Genomic DNA, 19489 nt, shown 5'->3' on the forward strand with positions numbered 1-19489 from the left:
GTCTTTTTATGGTTCAAATGTACTTTCGTTATATTGATCAACAATTCTGTTACTATTTGATGTCTAAGTATCTGCAGGTTTCGAACGAAATCCTCATCCTTGCATACATCTATGTCCTCAAAATACAATTGGCTATAATTCACCCAGTATTTGAGTTATGTTGAAACCAATGGTATTATTGAAATCAGCGAGCCATTCTCCATCATTTAATGCCATCAAAAAAATTTGGTCAGATTTTTACCTATATATGGATCATACCCGGCAGACCTGATGTAATTTATTTTTTTTGCAAAGCACTGCTTTTACTATGCATTTCTGGAAAATCAAATTTACTATAGCTTACCCAATATTTGTGCTACGTTGAAAATAATGGCACCATTGAAATCAGGAGCTCATTTTCTATTAGTTAATGTCATAAAACATTAGGGTCAAATTTTTGATTTTGGTGGGAATTTTTTTTTGGTGGGTTTTACCTTCATTCTTGGTTTCTGAAAAAATTTCAAAAATTTTTCAAAATCTCAAACTTGCTGACTTAAGAGTTCCAAAAAAACAAATTTTGCAATAACTTGCCCAATGTTTATGCTACAGCGGAAAGAATAGTACCGTTGAAGTCAGAATTTCATTCTCCATCATTTAATGTCATAAAAAGCTATGGTCAAATTTTTACCTACATAAAGCCTACCCGGCTAGACTGATGTAATTTATTTTTTTGATGGATTCTGTCTTTACTATGTGTTTCTGGAAAATCAAATTTGCTATAACTTGCTCAATATTTGTGCTACGTTGAAAATAATGGTACCATTGAAGTCAGGAGCTCATTTTCTACTATTTAATATAATAAAAGAATATGGTCAGATTTTGTCAGATTTTAGCCTGTATAAACCCTACCCGGCTAGACTCTTTGCTGAAAAAAATAATTGGAAATAAGAAAAAGAAGTTTTCTGATGGTTCACAATCAAATTTACCCGACTGGGGAGAAATTTCTCATAAAATACTGTTTTCGCAGCCATCATAATATAAAAAATAAACCTACAAGTGTATTAATTCACATAATAGTACATTGCCATTTGCAAACCTGATCTGATATTGAAAGAGGCATAAATGCATTTATTTAATGGATTATTCTTTACAACATTCAAGTTTCTTTGTACTTATTTGCAAGTAATAACCAGAGGCATAATATAGTTAAGGTATTATAGGTGTTACTTATACTTGTGACTTTCCAAGAGTTGTGTTTTGATCATGATTACAACCAGACTTAATTCATATGATTCTTCTTTTGGGCAATTAGGATAAGAGATTAGAATAGCTAATGATTGTACTCAGTAGCTGATTACATATCGGTTGATAATAAGATTTTATTTGATTACAATTTGTTGGGGTATATATAGAACAGGTTTTTTCTACATATAAATATGAATTCTATAGCTGGACTTCTGATGTGTTTTAGTTGGTTTATACTTTGGTTGATGGGATTTCAGTCAAACAATCCCTAGCAATAAACATTTTATTACCAAAATGATTCAGAAAACAAAGACACATAATTTTAAGAGTGTTCTTCAGTATTTTAATAACATTAGTTGTATATATAGTTGATGATGATCGATTTCGGCTATATTTTGCGTCTAGTTGTCACCATAAAAAAAGAACTATTAAGGGCGGCAATTACTTTTTCCTTTTTAGTCAATTCGGATAACAGAATTAAAGTATTATTAATAGTAGTAGCAATATAATTCTTAGGGGAACATCTACACCAAAAGAGATAGGAAGAGAGAAGAAATAAGGGCAATTTTCCGTAATCCGATATCCGTACGAAACAGCAAACATCCGAAAAAAAATCTAATTTAGTTTGTGTTATATCCGTGTGTTGTGTTAACTCCATCTCCATCTCCATCTCCATCAGTCTCTTTCTATCTGTTTGCCGGTATTACAATTTGAGATAGATAATTTCTTTAACTTATTTGGTGATTGAAAGTTGTTATTTGTTATTTTGTTGGGTTCTTAGCCAAAAAAAAAAAAAAAAGAGGGGGGGGTAGAAAAATGTCAATAAGTTTAAAATAAATAATCATTTATTTACGAACTTTGATGATGATGAGTAATTCAATGTCACATTTAAAGCCAAAAAGCAAAAGCTTATTTCCGTCCACGGGAAATTTTAATTTTTGCAAAGGCGCGCCCATCCCATCATTAACAATAACAACAATAATAATAATAATAATACCCAAATAAGACAAACTTAGAAGATTACTAATAACAATTGACACGGCATTAATAATACACAATAATATTTAATCTAATGATGATATATATATATATATATATTTAGTTTCATTTCCATTTTTCATTTTCATTTCTTTCTTCCTTTTCAGCTGTATTCCTTATTATTAACAGTCTTTAACATTATGTTTACCAAAGTATCACCAGCAAGTACTATAACTACAACTACTACATTTACAATGCATAACTCCAATAATACTTGGAAACAAGAATACGATCCTATATTACAACAATACTATTATGTCAATTTACTGGATAATTCCATTTCATTTGATTCTCCTTGTGAAGTAATTAACCATAAGAAAAGTACTACTTCTATTGCTGGTACTAGCAAATCATTCTTTATGCCATTTAAAAGATCATCAAGTTATACAAATGAAAAAGATTCCAAAAAACAATGTAAATTCACTACAACAAAATCTGCCACCGCCACCACTACAATAGCCAATAAAAAGGGTTCGAATTATTCACTTTATCGGTGCCTTAGCTCTGCATTGTCATTAAAGAAAACTAAATCAAATGAATCCACTAATTCTAGTAATAGTAGAAGAGCTTCAAATTGGAAGTCAATTAGTAGTGATACATTAAATTCTCCAAATGATTCTACAATAATAACACCAACACCAAGTAATAGTGGTATGACTATTGATGTATCAGAAATAATTGATCAAAATACCCTTCTAGATGTTGATGCTCATATAGATGATGATTATTTATTGAATAATAATAAATTGAATAATTTTAAGAATTTTGCTGGAACTAATCATATGAGGAATTCGAGTGGTTCATATGCTAGTGATGAATCTGAAGATGAATATGAAGAAGAAATACAAATGTTTGATTCTAATTATATTTACAATCCACAAGATACTTATTATAATCCTAGAAATGGTGGGTTTTACACTTCTGATTTTGAAGATGAAGAAGACGAAGAACAAGAAGACGATATTGAAAGAGAACATGAAAGAAGAGAATTAAGATTACAAATGTTGAAAGAATTGTATTGAAAGTAGTAATGTGTTAATATGTGATGATGATAGCTCGTGTATATATATATATATTTTAATCAATTTGTTGGGGGAGATGATAATTAAAGAATATTTACACCACCAAGAGGGGGGTTATTTATTACTATCCATTTATTATTTTATATAAAGTTTTTTGTAAGTTTGCAATAATAATAATTTATTTCTATATTTGATGAATTGACGATCAAAATAGTTCAATCCAACAATTTCAAATAATCATGTAGATTGTTTAAACTAATACTTTAATGACTTAAAATAACTTAAAAGGTAGTAATAATCTTATATGTGGCAAATTGTTAGTGATTTACTTGTAGATTGGTAGCAATTAGCAGAAGCCTTAGGGTTTTTAAATGATTATACTTTTTGTTGGGTAAAAAAAGTTTAACAACTTACTTTGAACAATTGAAGTTTAGTTAATAATTGTCATTTATAAATTTAAAAACACGTCTATTAATGTATTGTTGTTGTTGTTGTGTTGTTTATTATAGTTCTAAAGATTGTTCTTATTTTTTTTTTTTACCCCAAAATGGATATAATAGTTAATTACAACTATCATTATTCGTAACTATAATATATTGTATTATTACTGTTCGTAAATAGATTTGAATTAAAACGATTACATCTACAACCTAGACCTTGTGTAAGCATCGTCGTATATTTTGTTCATATTGTAGAGTAGTTTATCTCAAGTAATATGATATGTAAAATGATGAATTTTACAGAGAATCTTCTAGTACAGTCCAAGCAGCTTTAATATTGTACATTATCTCTATCTTGCAACAAGTAGACAAGTTTCAAACAATAAGCTGATCATATTTACTAGTGTAAGGCAACAAGAACTGAATTATCAAATGAAGTTATTTTAACTTGTCTCTAAAAAACAATTTGGTTCAAAATTTTGCTCCAAAATAAATATAAATTATAGTTTGTCAAAAGTATTTAGTTTTCTAGAGCCATTTGATAGAATTGAATCAAAAATCAATGTAATTTATCCATATAACGGTTAACCCCCCCCCCACCCTCCAGCTTAGATTAAATTGATATGACAACTAATACAAGTAGAATAAATTAGTCCGTGCCACCTGGTAGCTTCCCAAACCAAATAGTCGTGGCAATTAGCTCAAACATTATCAAATTTTTTTTTGTCTTCAGTTTTTTTTTTTCATGTTTCACACATTCAATCATATCTTCTTCTTCTTTTGTTTGAAAAGCTGATCAACACACTCATACTTCGTACCTACCTATCTACAACACTCAACATGTCATCCAATCAAACATCTACTAATGATGTATTGTCTACTCTTAAAGAAAGTAGAAAGTTAGCTCTACGTGAACCTCAAAATTATCCTGATATATTACGATTTATGTTTTCCATGATCACCAAAGACCCACAAGCACAACAACAAACATCAGAAGTTCAACAATTGATTGTTGATTTTATGTATGAAACATTTATAAATAATTCTATATTACAACAAAATACCCAAATCGATTTAGCGATTAATTCTTTGGATGCATTAACAATCTTGACCAATGTTCATGATATTGCCACTTTACGTAAAATCATTGATATATCATGTGTCATATATCGATTAGTTTTCCAGTATGTGGCTCTTAATGCTAATAGTAATCAAATTTGGAGTAAACTTACTGAATTGAAAAATTCATTGGTTAATAAATTTCAAAGTAATTTCCCCTTATCACCAAGTGATAATATTGAACATGATTTATTAAGAAATATAGCTACAAAATTAGATTTATTAAAATTTATGATGACAATTATTGATATTTCATCGAAAACTCGTATAATTGGTGAACCATTACAAAATCCTAATTCCTTACAATTTTCATTAAACAATGTCCCACCAAATCATAGTTTAATTAAATATGATCAAATGGAATATGAATCAGAAGCCATTTTTAAATCCATGGTATTAAGAGTTTTCAATTATGATATTATTATTGCTCCTTTAATAACTGCCACTTTGAATCATTGTATACTTATAATGAAAAGGAAGCCTCAATTTGTCCCCTTATTATTGAAAACAATTGAAAAATATGATACCAATAATAAACTTCAATCCAATTATCAATCATTAGAACAATTTAAATTAGCAAGAAAATACGTTGATAGAAATTTACGTAATTTCATAAGTCATTGTCAAAAAAATAAATTAATACCTCCAGAATTTAATACATCATTAGTAAGAATGGCCACTGCTTTAACTGATCGTGGAAATAACATTAGAAGGAAAAATATATTTGCAATTAATGAACCAAATATTAGAAAAAGAAAATTTGAAGGGTTTTATAATCCTTCAAAGAAAATGAAACAAATGAGTTATAGTCATTTATATACTTTAAATGATATAAATGATGAACTAAACAATTTTGATTTGAGTACTTTACCACAAAATTATATATCAAATATGGTGGTTAATGCTTTACAACGTGCTCCAGTTCCTAAATTAGTAAAGGCATTAGAAATTATTTCAGAAAGGTATACTGATGCTTTCCAAAAACCAAGACCAATTGCTACTCCTATTAGTCAGAATAATAATAACAATAATAATAACTCTGTGACTGTTGCAACTCCAACGGTAAAACAAGGGGATCCAGAAGTCAATGATGAAGATGAAGAGGATGAACGATATGAAGTTGATCTTAATGGAGATTTCTATGATCCACTGAAAGTTTTCAGTTTACCACCTCCTAAAGAATTATCATTCCAAGAGAAGAAGCAGCATATTAGTATTATTATTAATAATTTTTTGAATTTGGCAAGAAAAGGTGGTCCAGAAGTTAATAATAACAATAATGGAGAAGATGAATTAGAATTAAGTGCTGATGATAGAAGTGATATTAGTAAAGCATTAACAAGAGCAGCCATTAAAGGTTGGAAAAAAGGTAATTGGTTATTATTATTATCCCGATTAGCCACCAGAGGAATGAGAACTAAACAAAAAAGTACCAATAATACTGTAAAACAGGAAGGAGAAACAGAAGGTGAAGACATAAAAATGTCACCAGATCAAAAAAATAATCAACAATTGAGTGATATGATAAGATCAGCTATACTTGAATATTTTCTGGAAAATGTCCATGGTAGAATCGATATGGTTATAGAATGGCTTAATGAAGAATGGTATAGTGAACGAGTTTTCCAACAGAATGAATATCTTAATGAAGGTAAAAACCCCGATAAAGAAATCATTACAACACCAATATATGATATATGGAGTAAGAAAGTTGTTGATGCTACTGTATCATATATTGAACCAAATGATAAAAAAATATTCCTTCGATTATTGAGTGATTTACCCGAATTAAATGAAGATTTAATTGGAAGAATTAAATCATTATGTATTGATCCAGGGAGATCAGCAATTGGATTTTTAGCTTTACAATTTTTGATTATGTATAGACCTCCCGTGAAACAAATGTGTATTAAAGTTTTACAAGAATTAAGTGAGAGTGATCAAGAAGATATTAGTACTGAAGCTAAAAAGAGGTTAGACAAATTTAAATAAGTCAATAAATATAAATATAGAAAGAAAGAGGAGTGTGTGATAATTATTACAGGATGTAAGTTATGTATAATCTTGTAAATAAAGCCATCGAGCCATTGAGATAAGCGACAAAAATGATTTGACTGAGAGTGAGTGCACCAAGTCCTAAAAAAAGCTCACCAACAACAAGAAGAACAAAATCAATCCTTTGCTCTCTTACAAAAATTCAACCCTTTTGCTCCATTTAATACAAAGATCCAACTAAACAATCATTAAAGTTCTTACGCAACCAATCATACCACAACCAAATACTTTGATCTCATCACAATGAATAGTAATATTGAAGATGATCCATGGTCAAGTGGATGGAATGATAATAATACCCCCGTCAATGATCCACTAACAGCAACAACTACAACTCCTTATCATTCCTCATATTTAACTTCATCCCAATTATTTACTTCAACAACAACAGGAGGAGGAGGTGGTGGTGGAGGTTATAATAGTACTAATACTCATAATACAATCCCACCAAATTTAATTAATGTTCCATCATCTTATGAAACAATATATTCTCATTTTATAACTAAATTCAATAATTCTAATTTCAATTTAAATGATTTTGAAATTAATATTATTGATAAATTAGTTTCAATGAATTATTTAACTAATTATCAAAAACAAAAAATTTTAGATATTGTTTATGAAAATAATTTATTACCTATTAATCAATCATTTAAATTTTATCAAATCTTGGGATTATTAGCATTAGAAATTGATGTACCAGGAACTGGAGATTATGTAACTTTACAATTTCGATTGAATAATAATTTACCAGATTTACCGGAAAAATTTGTTAATGAAATAACCCAAGAAGAAGAAAAAGAGGAAGACAATGGGTTGCTTGGGAATAGAAATAGACTGATTCAATCACATTCTGGTAGTGGTGGTAACAAGGATGATTGGAATATTGATGATTCAACTATCAGTGGTGGAAATATTGGTGATCCATTATTAGTTGATCATTCACATATTCATGATGATTCAATTGATGAAAATAATTCAATCAACCATAGTCAACAACAACAACAACAACAATCACAATCACAACAAGAAGTAGTAGTTGCACCAAATGTTGATTCATCATATATTGAAAAATATATTAATGATATTAAAGATCAATTTAAACCATTATTTTTAGGTCTTGATTTAATTAAAATTAAAGAAGTTCCTGAAAAAGAAGGAATAATATTTAAGCATATTAATTATATGATTACTCATGATTTAAAAATTGGTGGGACTAGTTCTGGTACTAAAAAAGTCATTCGAAGATATTCTGATTTTGTATGGTATGTTGTGGATTTACCGAATTCAATTATTTTTAAATTAATTTGTTGTGATTTGCTTACTAACATTTTTAATTTGAATTTAGGTTAATGGAATATTTATTAGAAAAATATCCATTTAGGGTGATTCCAGGATTACCTCCCAAAAAATTCACAGGTACGTTTACTCATATTCCCCTTTGGACTTTATTTTTTGTTTATTAGGATACTAACTTTTTAACCCTAGTAGGAGCTTCACCTGATTCACAATTTTTACAAAGACGTCGTCGAGGATTACATAGATTTTTAAATCAATTAATCAAACATCCAATATTAAGTCAAGAACCAATTGTTCAATCATTTTTAACTGTACCTACTGATTTAGCCACTTGGAGGAAACAAGCTAAAATTGATCCATCATTAGAATTTAAAGGTCAAAAAATTCAAACTGATTTTATAAATGTGATTTGGCCAATTATGGGAGGAAATTTTTTGAAAAAATGGCGTCAAGCTGAAGAAAATATTCAAAATATAATTGATAAATGGGTTAAAATAATTATATTAGTGGAAAGATATGAAAGAAGACAACAACAAATTAGTTTTGATAATGGGAAATTTGCTGAAATGTTGAATGGATTTAGTAAATTGAATAATAAAATTTATCCTGATAATGAACATGATGATAATAATGAGAATGATGATGCTGCTGATACAAATGAAAATTATAAACAAGATTTTAATTTTAATTCTTCAGGAGATATTACTAATATTAATCAATGTTTGAATTCAATTGGTGAATTTTTCAATAAATCATCTCAAGTATTAATTGATGAAAGTTATATTGTTAATACTAAAACTTTAGAAAAATTTAAAAATTATTTGGATTATTTAAATTCTTTACAAGAATTATTTGAAAGAACTAAACAATTATCTATAAATCAAATTGATATTTTAGATAAGCGTATAAAAGATCAAGAAATTAAATTTAAAAAAATTAGTGAAGAAAATCCTGATATTAAAGGTGGTGAATTAATTAAATTAAGACAATCAATTATAAATGATAAACAAGAAATTTTCCAACAATTAAATAAAGATTGGTTAATTAAACAATGTTGTTTACAAGAATTTATTATTTTCCAAGAAACGCAATTTTTAATTACTGAACTTTGGGTAGAATGGTGTAAAGATCGATTGAAATGTCAAGAGAAATTAGTTGGATTATATGATAATTTAAATCAAGAAATTATTCATGATATGCCACTAGAGAGATGATCTTTACCTTGCTACTACCTGCTATTCTATTCCCAATTCTTATATATCTATATACTAGTTTATTTCATTTCATTTTCCCATTTGTTTATTAATTCATGATATGATTCATTAGTTCCTGTAGGATTGTTACTCTTTTTCAAATTCAAATCTTCATCAAAATATGATTTTTTTAAAACATTAACAATATTTAATTCCTTTTTCGCTTCATTGAATCTTGTCAATTGTTCATCTTTGGTTTCACATTGATTAATTAAATTTGCTAGGATTTTACCAACTTGAATCCCTAATTTAGCACCTTCAGGATATCCATCATCAAATCCTTGTTGTAATGAAGATTCTTTAGATTGAGTTATTCCATCAACATATCCTTTTTTATAATGTGATCGTATTATATCATTTTCAAGTATTAGTTTACTATCATCATCTGACCAAATGTCATCATCTTCCACATTGCCTGTTGTTGATTTGGTGGTGGGGACTTCATTATTTTTACATGAACAATCTCCTTGACATGTCATTATGGGGTATAGATTATGTTGGAGTATGGTTTAACTAAATAAGTTATAAGTTATAAAATTGAACCTTGTATTGTATGTATTGTAGAAGAAGAAGAAGAAAAAGAAATTGGTAATTCGTGCACTACTTTTTTCTTCTCTCTCTTTCATTGCTTTTCTTTCACCAAAAGAAGAGTTTGAAATAACAAACAGTTTATGTCCATCCATAACTTTTCTTCTTTTTAATTAAGGATACTATTGAATAACTAAACTTATTCTTATTCCATATTTGATTATTTATTTTATTTTATTTTATTTTATTTTATTTATTGATATAGTACTAATTGACTTTGGTTCAGTTCAACATATTAAACATTCCCACATCTACCTCATCATCAATCAATCAATTGTTGTTGATAAAAAATAAAGATAACCACACATTTATACCTATTCATCATGTCTGCTTCTACATCTACCTCGTCACATCAACAACCACAAGATATTATAACTCAAGTCACGCCGCATCAACAAGATTCATTTAATACTACTTCAATTGATGATCAATCCGATATTGGTGGTGGTGGTGGTGATTATAATTCTATTATTCATTTAAATATTCGAGGTAAAGAATTCACTATTACTCGAGATGATTTAATGAGTTTACCTGAAAGTATATTATTATGCTTATTTCCAAATGGAGTTTTCCTTGATGTTAATGGTAATGTAATAAATAATTTAACAGAAGATGATATTGTTTATGTTAATTTTGATCCTCAAACATTTCAATATATTATTAACACTTTTTATCAAGCTCAACAAGATTTAATTCAAATGTCAAGTAATGCAACCAGTTCAAATTTGACCCCAGTAACTAGTCACAATAATAATAATCGTCATCATAATCATCGACAAGAAAATATATTGGAAACTAAACCAGCAATTATTGTTTTACGAGAAGATTTAGATTTTTATGTTATTCCTCCATTTGAAGGATTAAATAATGAACAAATGAAACAATTAAAATTAGGAGTTAGTATACAATTATTAAAGAATAAATTAATTTTTTCTGGGTTAGGATATAAATTTGAAGATGAAGAAGAACAAGATGAACAACAAAATAAATCAAGTAAAGGATTAGGACCTGCAGAACAACATTTATTTGATATGTTATGTTCTTCTGGATTTGAAGTAAAAGATAAATGGGGTTGTCGATCATTAGAACCAAATAAATGTGTTGTTTCTTCATTACTGTTGGTAAGATTGAAAACTAACCCCCCACCAGGTGAAACTCCACCAGATTCTCCTTCATTAGATCCTGTCACTTCACAATCAAGTACCACTGGTGGTGGGAATGGTCGTTCACGATCAAGATCAAGAATTGCTCAATTGGCAAGTAGTGCCTCAAGAGCAGCTCTGAGATCATTATCATCGAAAAGAAATAAACCTGATAATAGTACTCAAACAAAATTATTATTATTTTGGAGGAAACCAGCAAGAAAATGTTGGTGGTCTCATGATTGGGTCACTATAGAAATTGATGCTCCAGAGTTATTTAAATCAATGAAAAATATAAATTTAAATGGAAGCAATAATAATAAAATGTCAGTTAAAGTTCATATAAGAAGAGTTTGGACTTTAGAATTATCAATTATCGGAGTTCAATAAGAGTCGAACCAAGGGGGGGCGGGAGTGGGGGAGGGGGGCAGTTGCATATATGTATATTTGTTAAGTTATTTAATTTTCAAGTCTTTATCCTTTCTCTAATAATGTTTAATCTATAATGTGTATAAGTTTAATAAAGAGTTATCTAGTCAGTACTATGTGAGTGTGCGAGTGTTTTGGATACACGGTTGATGGTGTAAAAAAAAAAAAAAGAAACTTGAACTATTTCAAGACGTGTTTTTTTTTTTTTTTTTTCAACCTTCTTCTTCTTCTCCACCAACATCAATATAATTAATCAATGGATAGCATTACCACTAGCAGTATTAGGAAACAGAAAAATCAAGCTTATGAAGAAGAAAAACTTCATCATACTCCATGGGTTGAAAAATATCGTCCAAAATCTCTTTCTGATGTATCATCACAAGAACATACCATTAAAGTTTTAACTCAAACAATTAAATCAGGGAATTTACCTCATATGTTATTTTATGGCCCTCCAGGAACAGGGAAAACTTCCACAATATTAGCATTAGCTAAAGAATTATATGGACCAAATTTATATAAATCTCGAGTATTAGAATTAAATGCTAGTGATGAAAGAGGTATATCAATTGTACGTGAAAAAATTAAAAATTTTGCTCGATTAACTATAAGTAACCCTACCAAGGAAGATTTGGCCAATTATCCTTGTCCTCCTTATAAAATCATTATATTAGATGAAGCTGATTCAATGACTTATGATGCTCAATCGGCATTAAGAAGAACCATGGAAAATTATGCTGGAATTACAAGATTTGTATTGATTTGTAATTATATTACCAGAATTATTGATCCAATAACTTCTCGTTGTTCAAAATTTCGATTTAAATTATTAAATAATGAAAATGCTCAATTAAGATTAAAATATATTGGTCAACAAGAAAATTTACGATTTGATAAAGGTCAAGAAGATCAAGTGATTCAAGAATTATTAAAAATTAGTGGTGGAGATTTACGTAAAGCTATTACTTATTTACAATCAGCTGCTAAATTGAGTGAAACTTTTGATATTAATGATCATCAAAGTTTAATTACTATTCAATCAATTAGAGAAACCGCAGGGATTTTACCTGATGATATCTTATTAGAATTAATTCAATTAATGAAACAAAAAAGTATTCAACAAACTAAATTAATTAAATATATTGATCAATCAATTATATTATCAGGTTGGAGTGCACAAATATTACTTGATCAATTACATGATAAATTGATTTTAGATGAATCAATTAATTCATTACTGAAAAATAAGATTTCTCAAATATTTTTCCAACTGGATCGAAAATTAAATAATGGTACGGATGAACATATTCAATTATTGAATGTTTTATTACAAATATCTCAAGTTTTATAAAAAAGAAGAAATCGGTAATTGTATTATATAATAATATAAATAAATAAATAAGCATAAAATTTATTACAAGATTTGTAGTTTGAGAGACAATGATATTAAACATTTCGTATATTACTTTACTCTGCAAAAAAAAAAAAAATGAAAAACTATAAAATTATGAACAAGAAATTGATTAATGAGTTTCTCATACTCTCACATAATACGTTTTCCTTTCAGTTAAACTATTATTGTGACTGTGGTTGTCCACCTTGTTGAGATTGAGATTGGGGCCTTTGTTGCTGTTGCTGTTGGTTTTGAACAGCTTCTGGTCTTGCTAAATGTGGCGGTAATTGCATACCCATAAATGGAGGTGGTGGAACAAATCTAGCATTAGGATTATTAATAAATTGCTGTTGTTGCTGTTGTTGTTGTTGTTGTTGCTGCTGAGAAGGTGGTGGTGGCATGAAATTAGACCCCGTTGGTGGACCAGGCATATATCCAGGTGGGAACATTCCTGGAGGAGGAAGTCTTTGTTGTTGCTGATCTAGATTTTGATTTGTATTTTGGTTTTGGCCTGGACTTTGGTTCTGGTTATGTGGCAATTGTTTGTTGATAAATCCTGGTGGTGGCGGTGGAGGGAATCCTTTCCCTTGTAGATGAGGTGGTAATGGACCTGAAAGTGGACCAGCTCTCATCCAAGGTGGTATCTGATTTGGTGGTATTTGTTGGGGAGGGAATTGTGAATACATTGGTTGTTGAAATTGTTGTTGTTGCTGTGATGGTGGTGGTAGACCTTGAGGAACACCTTGTAATGCTTGTGGTTCTTTTCTTGAAGCAACTCCGTCGTTGCTATCAGATTGAGAAGGTTGGTTTTGTTGTTTCCCTGGTGTACTTGGCAAATTAGAAATATTGAGATTGGCACCAGGGGTAGATGCAACAGAATTTGAAGTACTATTTGTTGATTCTTTCTTGCTAAGTAATGACATGAAAAAATTGTCATTTGATGCTGCTGTCACTGGTGGCTGTGTTGGCTGTGTTGGTTGTGTTGGTGGTGGTGGTGGTGGTGGACCTGTAATTGAACCTTGTGATGAAACAGATGAACCTTGTCTTTGTAAAACATGAGGTGGTTGTGTTGGTTGTTGATGAGGTGGGAAAAATTGTTGACCTTGTACTAGCTCTTGAGTTTGTGTTGATGTAGATGAAGGACCCAGTTGTGATAATGGCTGTGGTTGACCTCCAAAAAATTTCGAAAATCCAGGTGGAGGAGGAGGTGGTGGTGGTTGTGTACCATTTGGTGTAGGTTGACCATTATTTGATTGAGTTTGAACACTTGTTGTAGCTGGACTAGAACTTTCTTTTGGTTGATGGAAAAATGATGAAAATCTTGATGATCGATGAGGTTTATCATTATCATTATTAGATTGATCATTATTTGGTTTAGAATTATTTTCATTATCATTAATTCTTCCATTATCAATGTTATCATTAACTTGATCTTGAGTAACAAATGAAAAAAAATTATCAACTTCATTACCAGCATGAACAGCAGCAGCATTAGTATCAGTATTTAGTTCTTCATTTTCTTCATCAATAACTTCACCATTTTTTCTTCGTGCTTGTAATTTCATTTGATATTTCCATTTTTCAAAATCTTCAACTGTTTGACCCATATTCATCAAACCACTACTACTATTTTCTTTACTATTGTTTTTGTTTGACGATTCAACATCATCCCATTCAGGAGTATCGAATTCATTTTCTTGTTCACCTAATAATTGTGATATCTTATCATTTGATAATTGATCCAATTCAAAAGATTTATTAAATCCTAAATGTCTGTCATTACCACCACCACCACCACCATGACGATCACGTCCTGAGTTACCACTCCCAGTACTATTTTTCCTTTCCCAAGTTTCATTATAATTAGCACCTCGTCTACCCTTCTTTTTGTATCCACCACTTGCATTACCACCATCATTATTAGATCGAGGTTTTCCTAATCTCCAAAATGATTTATCTGGTAATTTATCATTAACATCAATTGGTTCAATTTCATTACGGGTAGATAATAAATATTTGATAGTATAAATTTTATTGTTTCCTTGTTTTGAAGGTGGGATTGAATTAATAAATAATTCATCATCATCCTCATTATTACTATTAGATTTTTGTTGATCAAATTCAAATTCATTTACTTCTGGAGTTGATTCTTTTGCTGCATGAGCAATTGCCGAATCTAATAATTTTGATAAGGCATTACTTGGATCCAAACTATGAACAGATGAAGTTCTTGTGGTGGTAGTAGTAGTGTTGGTTGTTGGTTGTTGAGATATTGATTTTGTTGTTGAATCATTATCGGCAATTATAACAATTGATGGATCTTCCAATAATGGATTCATATTACTTGACATTTATTATGAAGGGGAGAAAGGGAAGGATTGATTTTATTTGTTTGCTCTCAATTAAAGGCGAAGTGGAATTAAAAAGTATTAGTCTATTAATTAAATCCTTTATGTATATATTCAATAATGATTTCTTCTTTGATTGAAACAAAAAAAGGGGTGAAGGGGGGGGGGAATTGACTTGATAATAAATACAATTAGAATGATAAAACTATTATCTGATTAATCTAAGAAAACATAAAAAAAAAAAAAGAAGGGAGAGATTCAATTAAAATTAAATTAGTTTTCTGTTCAAAATGGATTGGATGAAAAAGAAAAAGAAAAAAATTCAATTCATACTCTTTTTTGTTCATCAGTACACGACGAACACACAGTAGATACACAACACAACTCTTTAGTGCTAATAGACACGACTAATTAAATTATTGCAAAACACTATTCAACAAATGTAAACTAATGATTATATTAGTACACCTTTGAATAAGGTAGAGTTTGATTAGTTAATTGATTACTATGAATTAATTTTAAATTATTTAGGGGGTCTTGACTAGAAACCTGCTGTGAATACGCCATATTTAGAGTAGTCAACTTGATTTGATTTACTTCAAATCAAACATATATCAAAAACTAATAAAATATGATAATAATAATAATAATAATAATAATAATAATACATTAATAATGAAAAGTAAAATAAAATAAAGTAAAAGATATACACAAACATCTAAGACTATAATCATCATCTCTCTCTTGTAACACTAGAAAACATAATTGTAAACCACCTCATTGTTTCCTCTTTACCTCTTTTAAAGATATGGAGTATTCAATTTAGTTATTTCTCGACACATAATAAACCAATCAATTTCTCTCAAATAACCAACCTGCCCCTTCTTGGTGGTAGTAGTTAATTTTTTTTGTTCTTCCCATTTAAATAATTCATACATGAATCGTAAATTTGGTTGAATAATTATATTTAATCGTCTTACTCGAACATAAAGATAAGCCATTGGTAAGTTAATTTTAAGACGATTCATAATTTCAGCAATTACAACAGTAGCACTTCTACTAACACCAACTCGACAATGAATTAAAATTTTCACTTTACCTTGATTAATTTCATATTGATCATTAATAAATTTTAAAATTTCTGGAAGTCGTTGATTTAATTCATCAATTCCATCATCTTCTAAATTATTTACTTTTAAAACAGTATCAACAGTTGTTATATGATTCAGAGAAATTTTCTTCTTGGGAGTAATGGTATAAGTTTCAATATTTCCATTAGATGATTGTTTTATAGTTATATCATTATGACGTTGGAAAATATATCCATTTAACCAAGGTAATGATTCTCCCACTGATATGATTTTTTGAATTCCTAATTTATTTAAAATTGGTAAACACAGGGCATGTTTTAATGAGCCTAAATATATATGAGGTAATATTTTCGATGGAATTGATCCTTCAACTTCATTAACCCAATCAATATCATCATCAACAAATTCAGAACTTGAATCACTATTAATATCTTCCTCTTCATCTTCATTTGGGGAAATAAATCCTAATCTTGTATTTTGAGATATTTCTTTTGGTGAACCTAATAATAATTCATTAATTTCTTGTGATGAAAGAATTTCTAAATTTGCCCAATCAATTTGTCGTTTCATCAAATTATCACCACTACTAGTAACAGTACTACTAGTACTACTATTGTTGGGACTAAATTTCTTTAATAATGGTTGTAATTTTCTTAAAATAATCACATCACTAGGGAAAATATAAAATGGTCTACCATAAGTTAAATGTAATTTTAATATAGCTTCATCCAAAGAAATATTTAATGAATACATTAAATAACAAAATAATAATAATGACAGTTCAGTATATCCATCAGTACAATAAATCAATGAATTTAACCCTGATGAAGGATTGGTAGTTGTGGTTGATGAATATAGATAAATTAATTTACAAGTATTAATTATCAGTTGTAAATTTTCTTGTTTACAATCACCAATTCCAATTGATCCCAGAGGGGGGAATTCTAAATGATGAATTTCATCTGATTGATCATGTGATGATATAGTATATTTAAATAATAAATGATTTAAATCTTGTAAATCTGGGAATGAAGCTTCACTATGACATCGAATAAATAATTTCCAATTAGCTTTTGGTTGAGGTAATGATAATGAATCGAGTTCAGATGTAGTAGTAGTAGTAGTAGTAGTAGTAGTAGTGGTAATTGAATTTGATGGTTGACAATAATAATCCTTTAAATTTTCTTTGGTGGTCTCCACTGACTTATTTTGTGATAAATAATTCAACATGTTTTGATAATCCCAAAAATTACCAATCCATACATTTTGATATATTTTTGTAGCAGATGACATTTTCACCGTTTCAATTTTTTCATATAATGGTAAATTATAATCATTTAAAAGATATTGATCATTTGGTTTATAAAATAACCCTGAAGTATCAATTTTCAGATATTTAGCAAATGATTGTAATGCCATTGTTGTTGTCATTGTATCAATAGTTGAGGAAGAAGATGAAGATGAAGATGAAGATGAAGATTTTTCATAGCAAGTTGTTAAATCATCTTTTAAAACAAATATACTATATGTTTGTAGGTTACCATCATCAGTACGTAATTCTTTAATTTCAATTTCTCGTTGTTGACGTTCATATCTTTGAGCCAACCAAATAATTCTTGTTATTGATTGAATTTTCATATCATCAATACCATAAATTATAAAATCTGAACAACTAGATAATTTTGCCACTTGAATTTGAAAATTTCTTAATGAAACTCCTCGTTCAGGATCCAAATTTAAAAATATAGGTAACACATTCAATTTTATACAATCATTCACCAACAAATCAATAAATTGATTATCAATTTCTGTTTCATGTTTATCATTATCATTTAACCATATTTTTTTCACAATTTCTTTAATTTCTGATTTAGACACATCAATTTTAGTTAATATTTCCGTTAATTTCACAGTATTATGTAAATTAACTGGTAAACTTTCATCATTAATACACATTAAAAATCGAATATTATCTGGTCGAGATAAATGACAATCACTAAACAATTCATTATGATTCATAGAATCTTGGAAATTGGTATTACTACTATTTAGTTTCTGTTGTAATTGTTGTTGTTGATGTAAAAAAAATGATCGTTGAGCAAAATTATATTTATGAAATCCATGAAGCCAGGGGAACATAACTTTTGTATTGGGTAAATTAGAATTGAAATACCATTTAAAAACTTCCAATAATTGAGTTAAATTTAATTGTTTTACTGGAATCATCACTTTCCCGTCCTCCTTTTCAGGATAATAATTAGGTAACAGTTTATAAAACATTGTTGAATTATCAAGTGGGTTTTTATCAATATTTAATTTTGTTGTTTTCACAGTAACAGTTATTGCATCACATATTTCACACAGTTCTTTAAAACCATTGATAGTTGAGTTAGTTGATGATTCTCTTGTTGTTGTTGTTGTTGTTATTGATTGAGGAGGCGGTGGTGGTGGTGGCGGTGGTGGTCCATTTTTATTATTATGCAATTGTGTATCATTAAAACTTTTCAATCTGGCTCTAAATCTATCTCTTTCATATATTAGATCATTTGAAGAAGATGAAGATCTTTTGCATGCACGATGAATATCAGGGGGTATAAGTGGAGTTGAATTAGATGAAGAAGAAGAAGAAGAAGATTCAATTTTTGTATTGGAGTTACATTTTGTCATATTATTATTTTCTTTTTCTGTGGAGTTTAATGAATCAATATTATCGTCGTTTAATTCAATTGGAATGTTTCTTCTAGCTATTGGTTTATGAATATGATTAGATTTGGCAGTATCAGGTATTAATAAAGGTGAAGAACAAGAACAAGAACAAGTATTATTATCTGTACTATTAGATCCAGGGTCTATTTCTGAAGTTGTCTCCATTTGAGAAATCTCTGTTGTTATTGTTGTTGTACTTGTTGTTCTTGTTATGGTCATCATTCTTTTGAATAATGATACAACCACCCTTAAAGTATAAAGTTGTAGGTAGTAGGTAGTAGGTAGTAGGTAGTTGTAGTAATGAGAAGAATTAATTAAAAATATAATATCCTTATAATTGTA

At 28.9% G+C, this 19489-nt stretch overlaps 8 protein-coding genes across 8 annotated transcripts, besides 2 other annotated features; 5 read left to right on the forward strand and 3 right to left on the reverse strand. All coding sequences in view use genetic code 12, as the record gives it.

Annotated features, from left to right (window-relative positions):
• Positions 1-879: part of a repeat region (core RPS block consists of six RPS units of varying lengths; RPS_1 is 2106bp long, RPS_2 is 1934bp long, and RPS_3, 4 and 5 are 2107bp long, RPS_6 is partial, at 1530 bp long; orientation = reversed) that runs on past the window's edge.
• Positions 1-879: part of a repeat region (HOK region) that runs on past the window's edge.
• A 1523-nt stretch (positions 880-2402) lies between these two features.
• On the forward strand, positions 2403-3284 carry CD36_70710 (conserved hypothetical protein; the record flags this gene model as incomplete). Its single annotated transcript, XM_002421246.1, has 1 exon — positions 2403-3284. One exon carries the CDS (start codon positions 2403-2405, stop codon positions 3282-3284), a length of 882 nt encoding a protein of 293 aa, XP_002421291.1.
• A 1280-nt stretch (positions 3285-4564) lies between these two features.
• CD36_70720 (cleavage factor II (CF II) component, putative) lies at positions 4565-6835 on the forward strand (the record flags this gene model as incomplete). The annotated part of the gene is made up of 1 exon (XM_002421247.1): positions 4565-6835. One exon carries the CDS (start codon positions 4565-4567, stop codon positions 6833-6835), a length of 2271 nt encoding a protein of 756 aa, XP_002421292.1.
• Positions 6836-7141: 306 nt separating this feature from the next.
• On the forward strand, positions 7142-9411 carry MVP1 (sorting nexin, putative; the record flags this gene model as incomplete). Its single annotated transcript, XM_002421248.1, has 3 exons — positions 7142-8163; positions 8247-8317; positions 8387-9411. 3 exons carry the CDS (start codon positions 7142-7144, stop codon positions 9409-9411), a joined length of 2118 nt encoding a protein of 705 aa, XP_002421293.1.
• Positions 9412-9470: 59 nt separating this feature from the next.
• CD36_70740 (uncharacterized protein yjr067c homologue, putative) lies at positions 9471-9929 on the reverse strand (the record flags this gene model as incomplete). The annotated part of the gene is made up of 1 exon (XM_002421249.1): positions 9471-9929. One exon carries the CDS (start codon positions 9927-9929, stop codon positions 9471-9473), a length of 459 nt encoding a protein of 152 aa, XP_002421294.1.
• A 432-nt stretch (positions 9930-10361) lies between these two features.
• CD36_70750 (growth/cell cycle/stress response regulation protein, putative) lies at positions 10362-11570 on the forward strand (the record flags this gene model as incomplete). The annotated part of the gene is made up of 1 exon (XM_002421250.1): positions 10362-11570. The coding sequence occupies one exon, from the start codon at positions 10362-10364 to the stop codon at positions 11568-11570; it is 1209 nt and encodes a 402-aa protein (XP_002421295.1).
• Positions 11571-11865: 295 nt separating this feature from the next.
• CD36_70760 (replication factor C subunit, putative) lies at positions 11866-12960 on the forward strand (the record flags this gene model as incomplete). The annotated part of the gene is made up of 1 exon (XM_002421251.1): positions 11866-12960. One exon carries the CDS (start codon positions 11866-11868, stop codon positions 12958-12960), a length of 1095 nt encoding a protein of 364 aa, XP_002421296.1.
• Positions 12961-13184: 224 nt separating this feature from the next.
• On the reverse strand, positions 13185-15353 carry CD36_70770 (conserved hypothetical protein; the record flags this gene model as incomplete). Its single annotated transcript, XM_002421252.1, has 1 exon — positions 13185-15353. The coding sequence occupies one exon, from the start codon at positions 15351-15353 to the stop codon at positions 13185-13187; it is 2169 nt and encodes a 722-aa protein (XP_002421297.1).
• Positions 15354-16150: 797 nt separating this feature from the next.
• CD36_70780 (dual specificity protein phosphatase, putative) lies at positions 16151-19369 on the reverse strand (the record flags this gene model as incomplete). The annotated part of the gene is made up of 1 exon (XM_002421253.1): positions 16151-19369. One exon carries the CDS (start codon positions 19367-19369, stop codon positions 16151-16153), a length of 3219 nt encoding a protein of 1072 aa, XP_002421298.1.
• Between the last annotated feature and the right edge of the window lie 120 nt (positions 19370-19489).

The sequence above is a fragment of the Candida dubliniensis genome, chromosome 7, assembly GCF_000026945.1.
Source record: "Candida dubliniensis CD36 chromosome 7, complete sequence".
Lineage (NCBI taxonomy): Eukaryota > Fungi > Ascomycota > Pichiomycetes > Serinales > Debaryomycetaceae > Candida > Candida dubliniensis.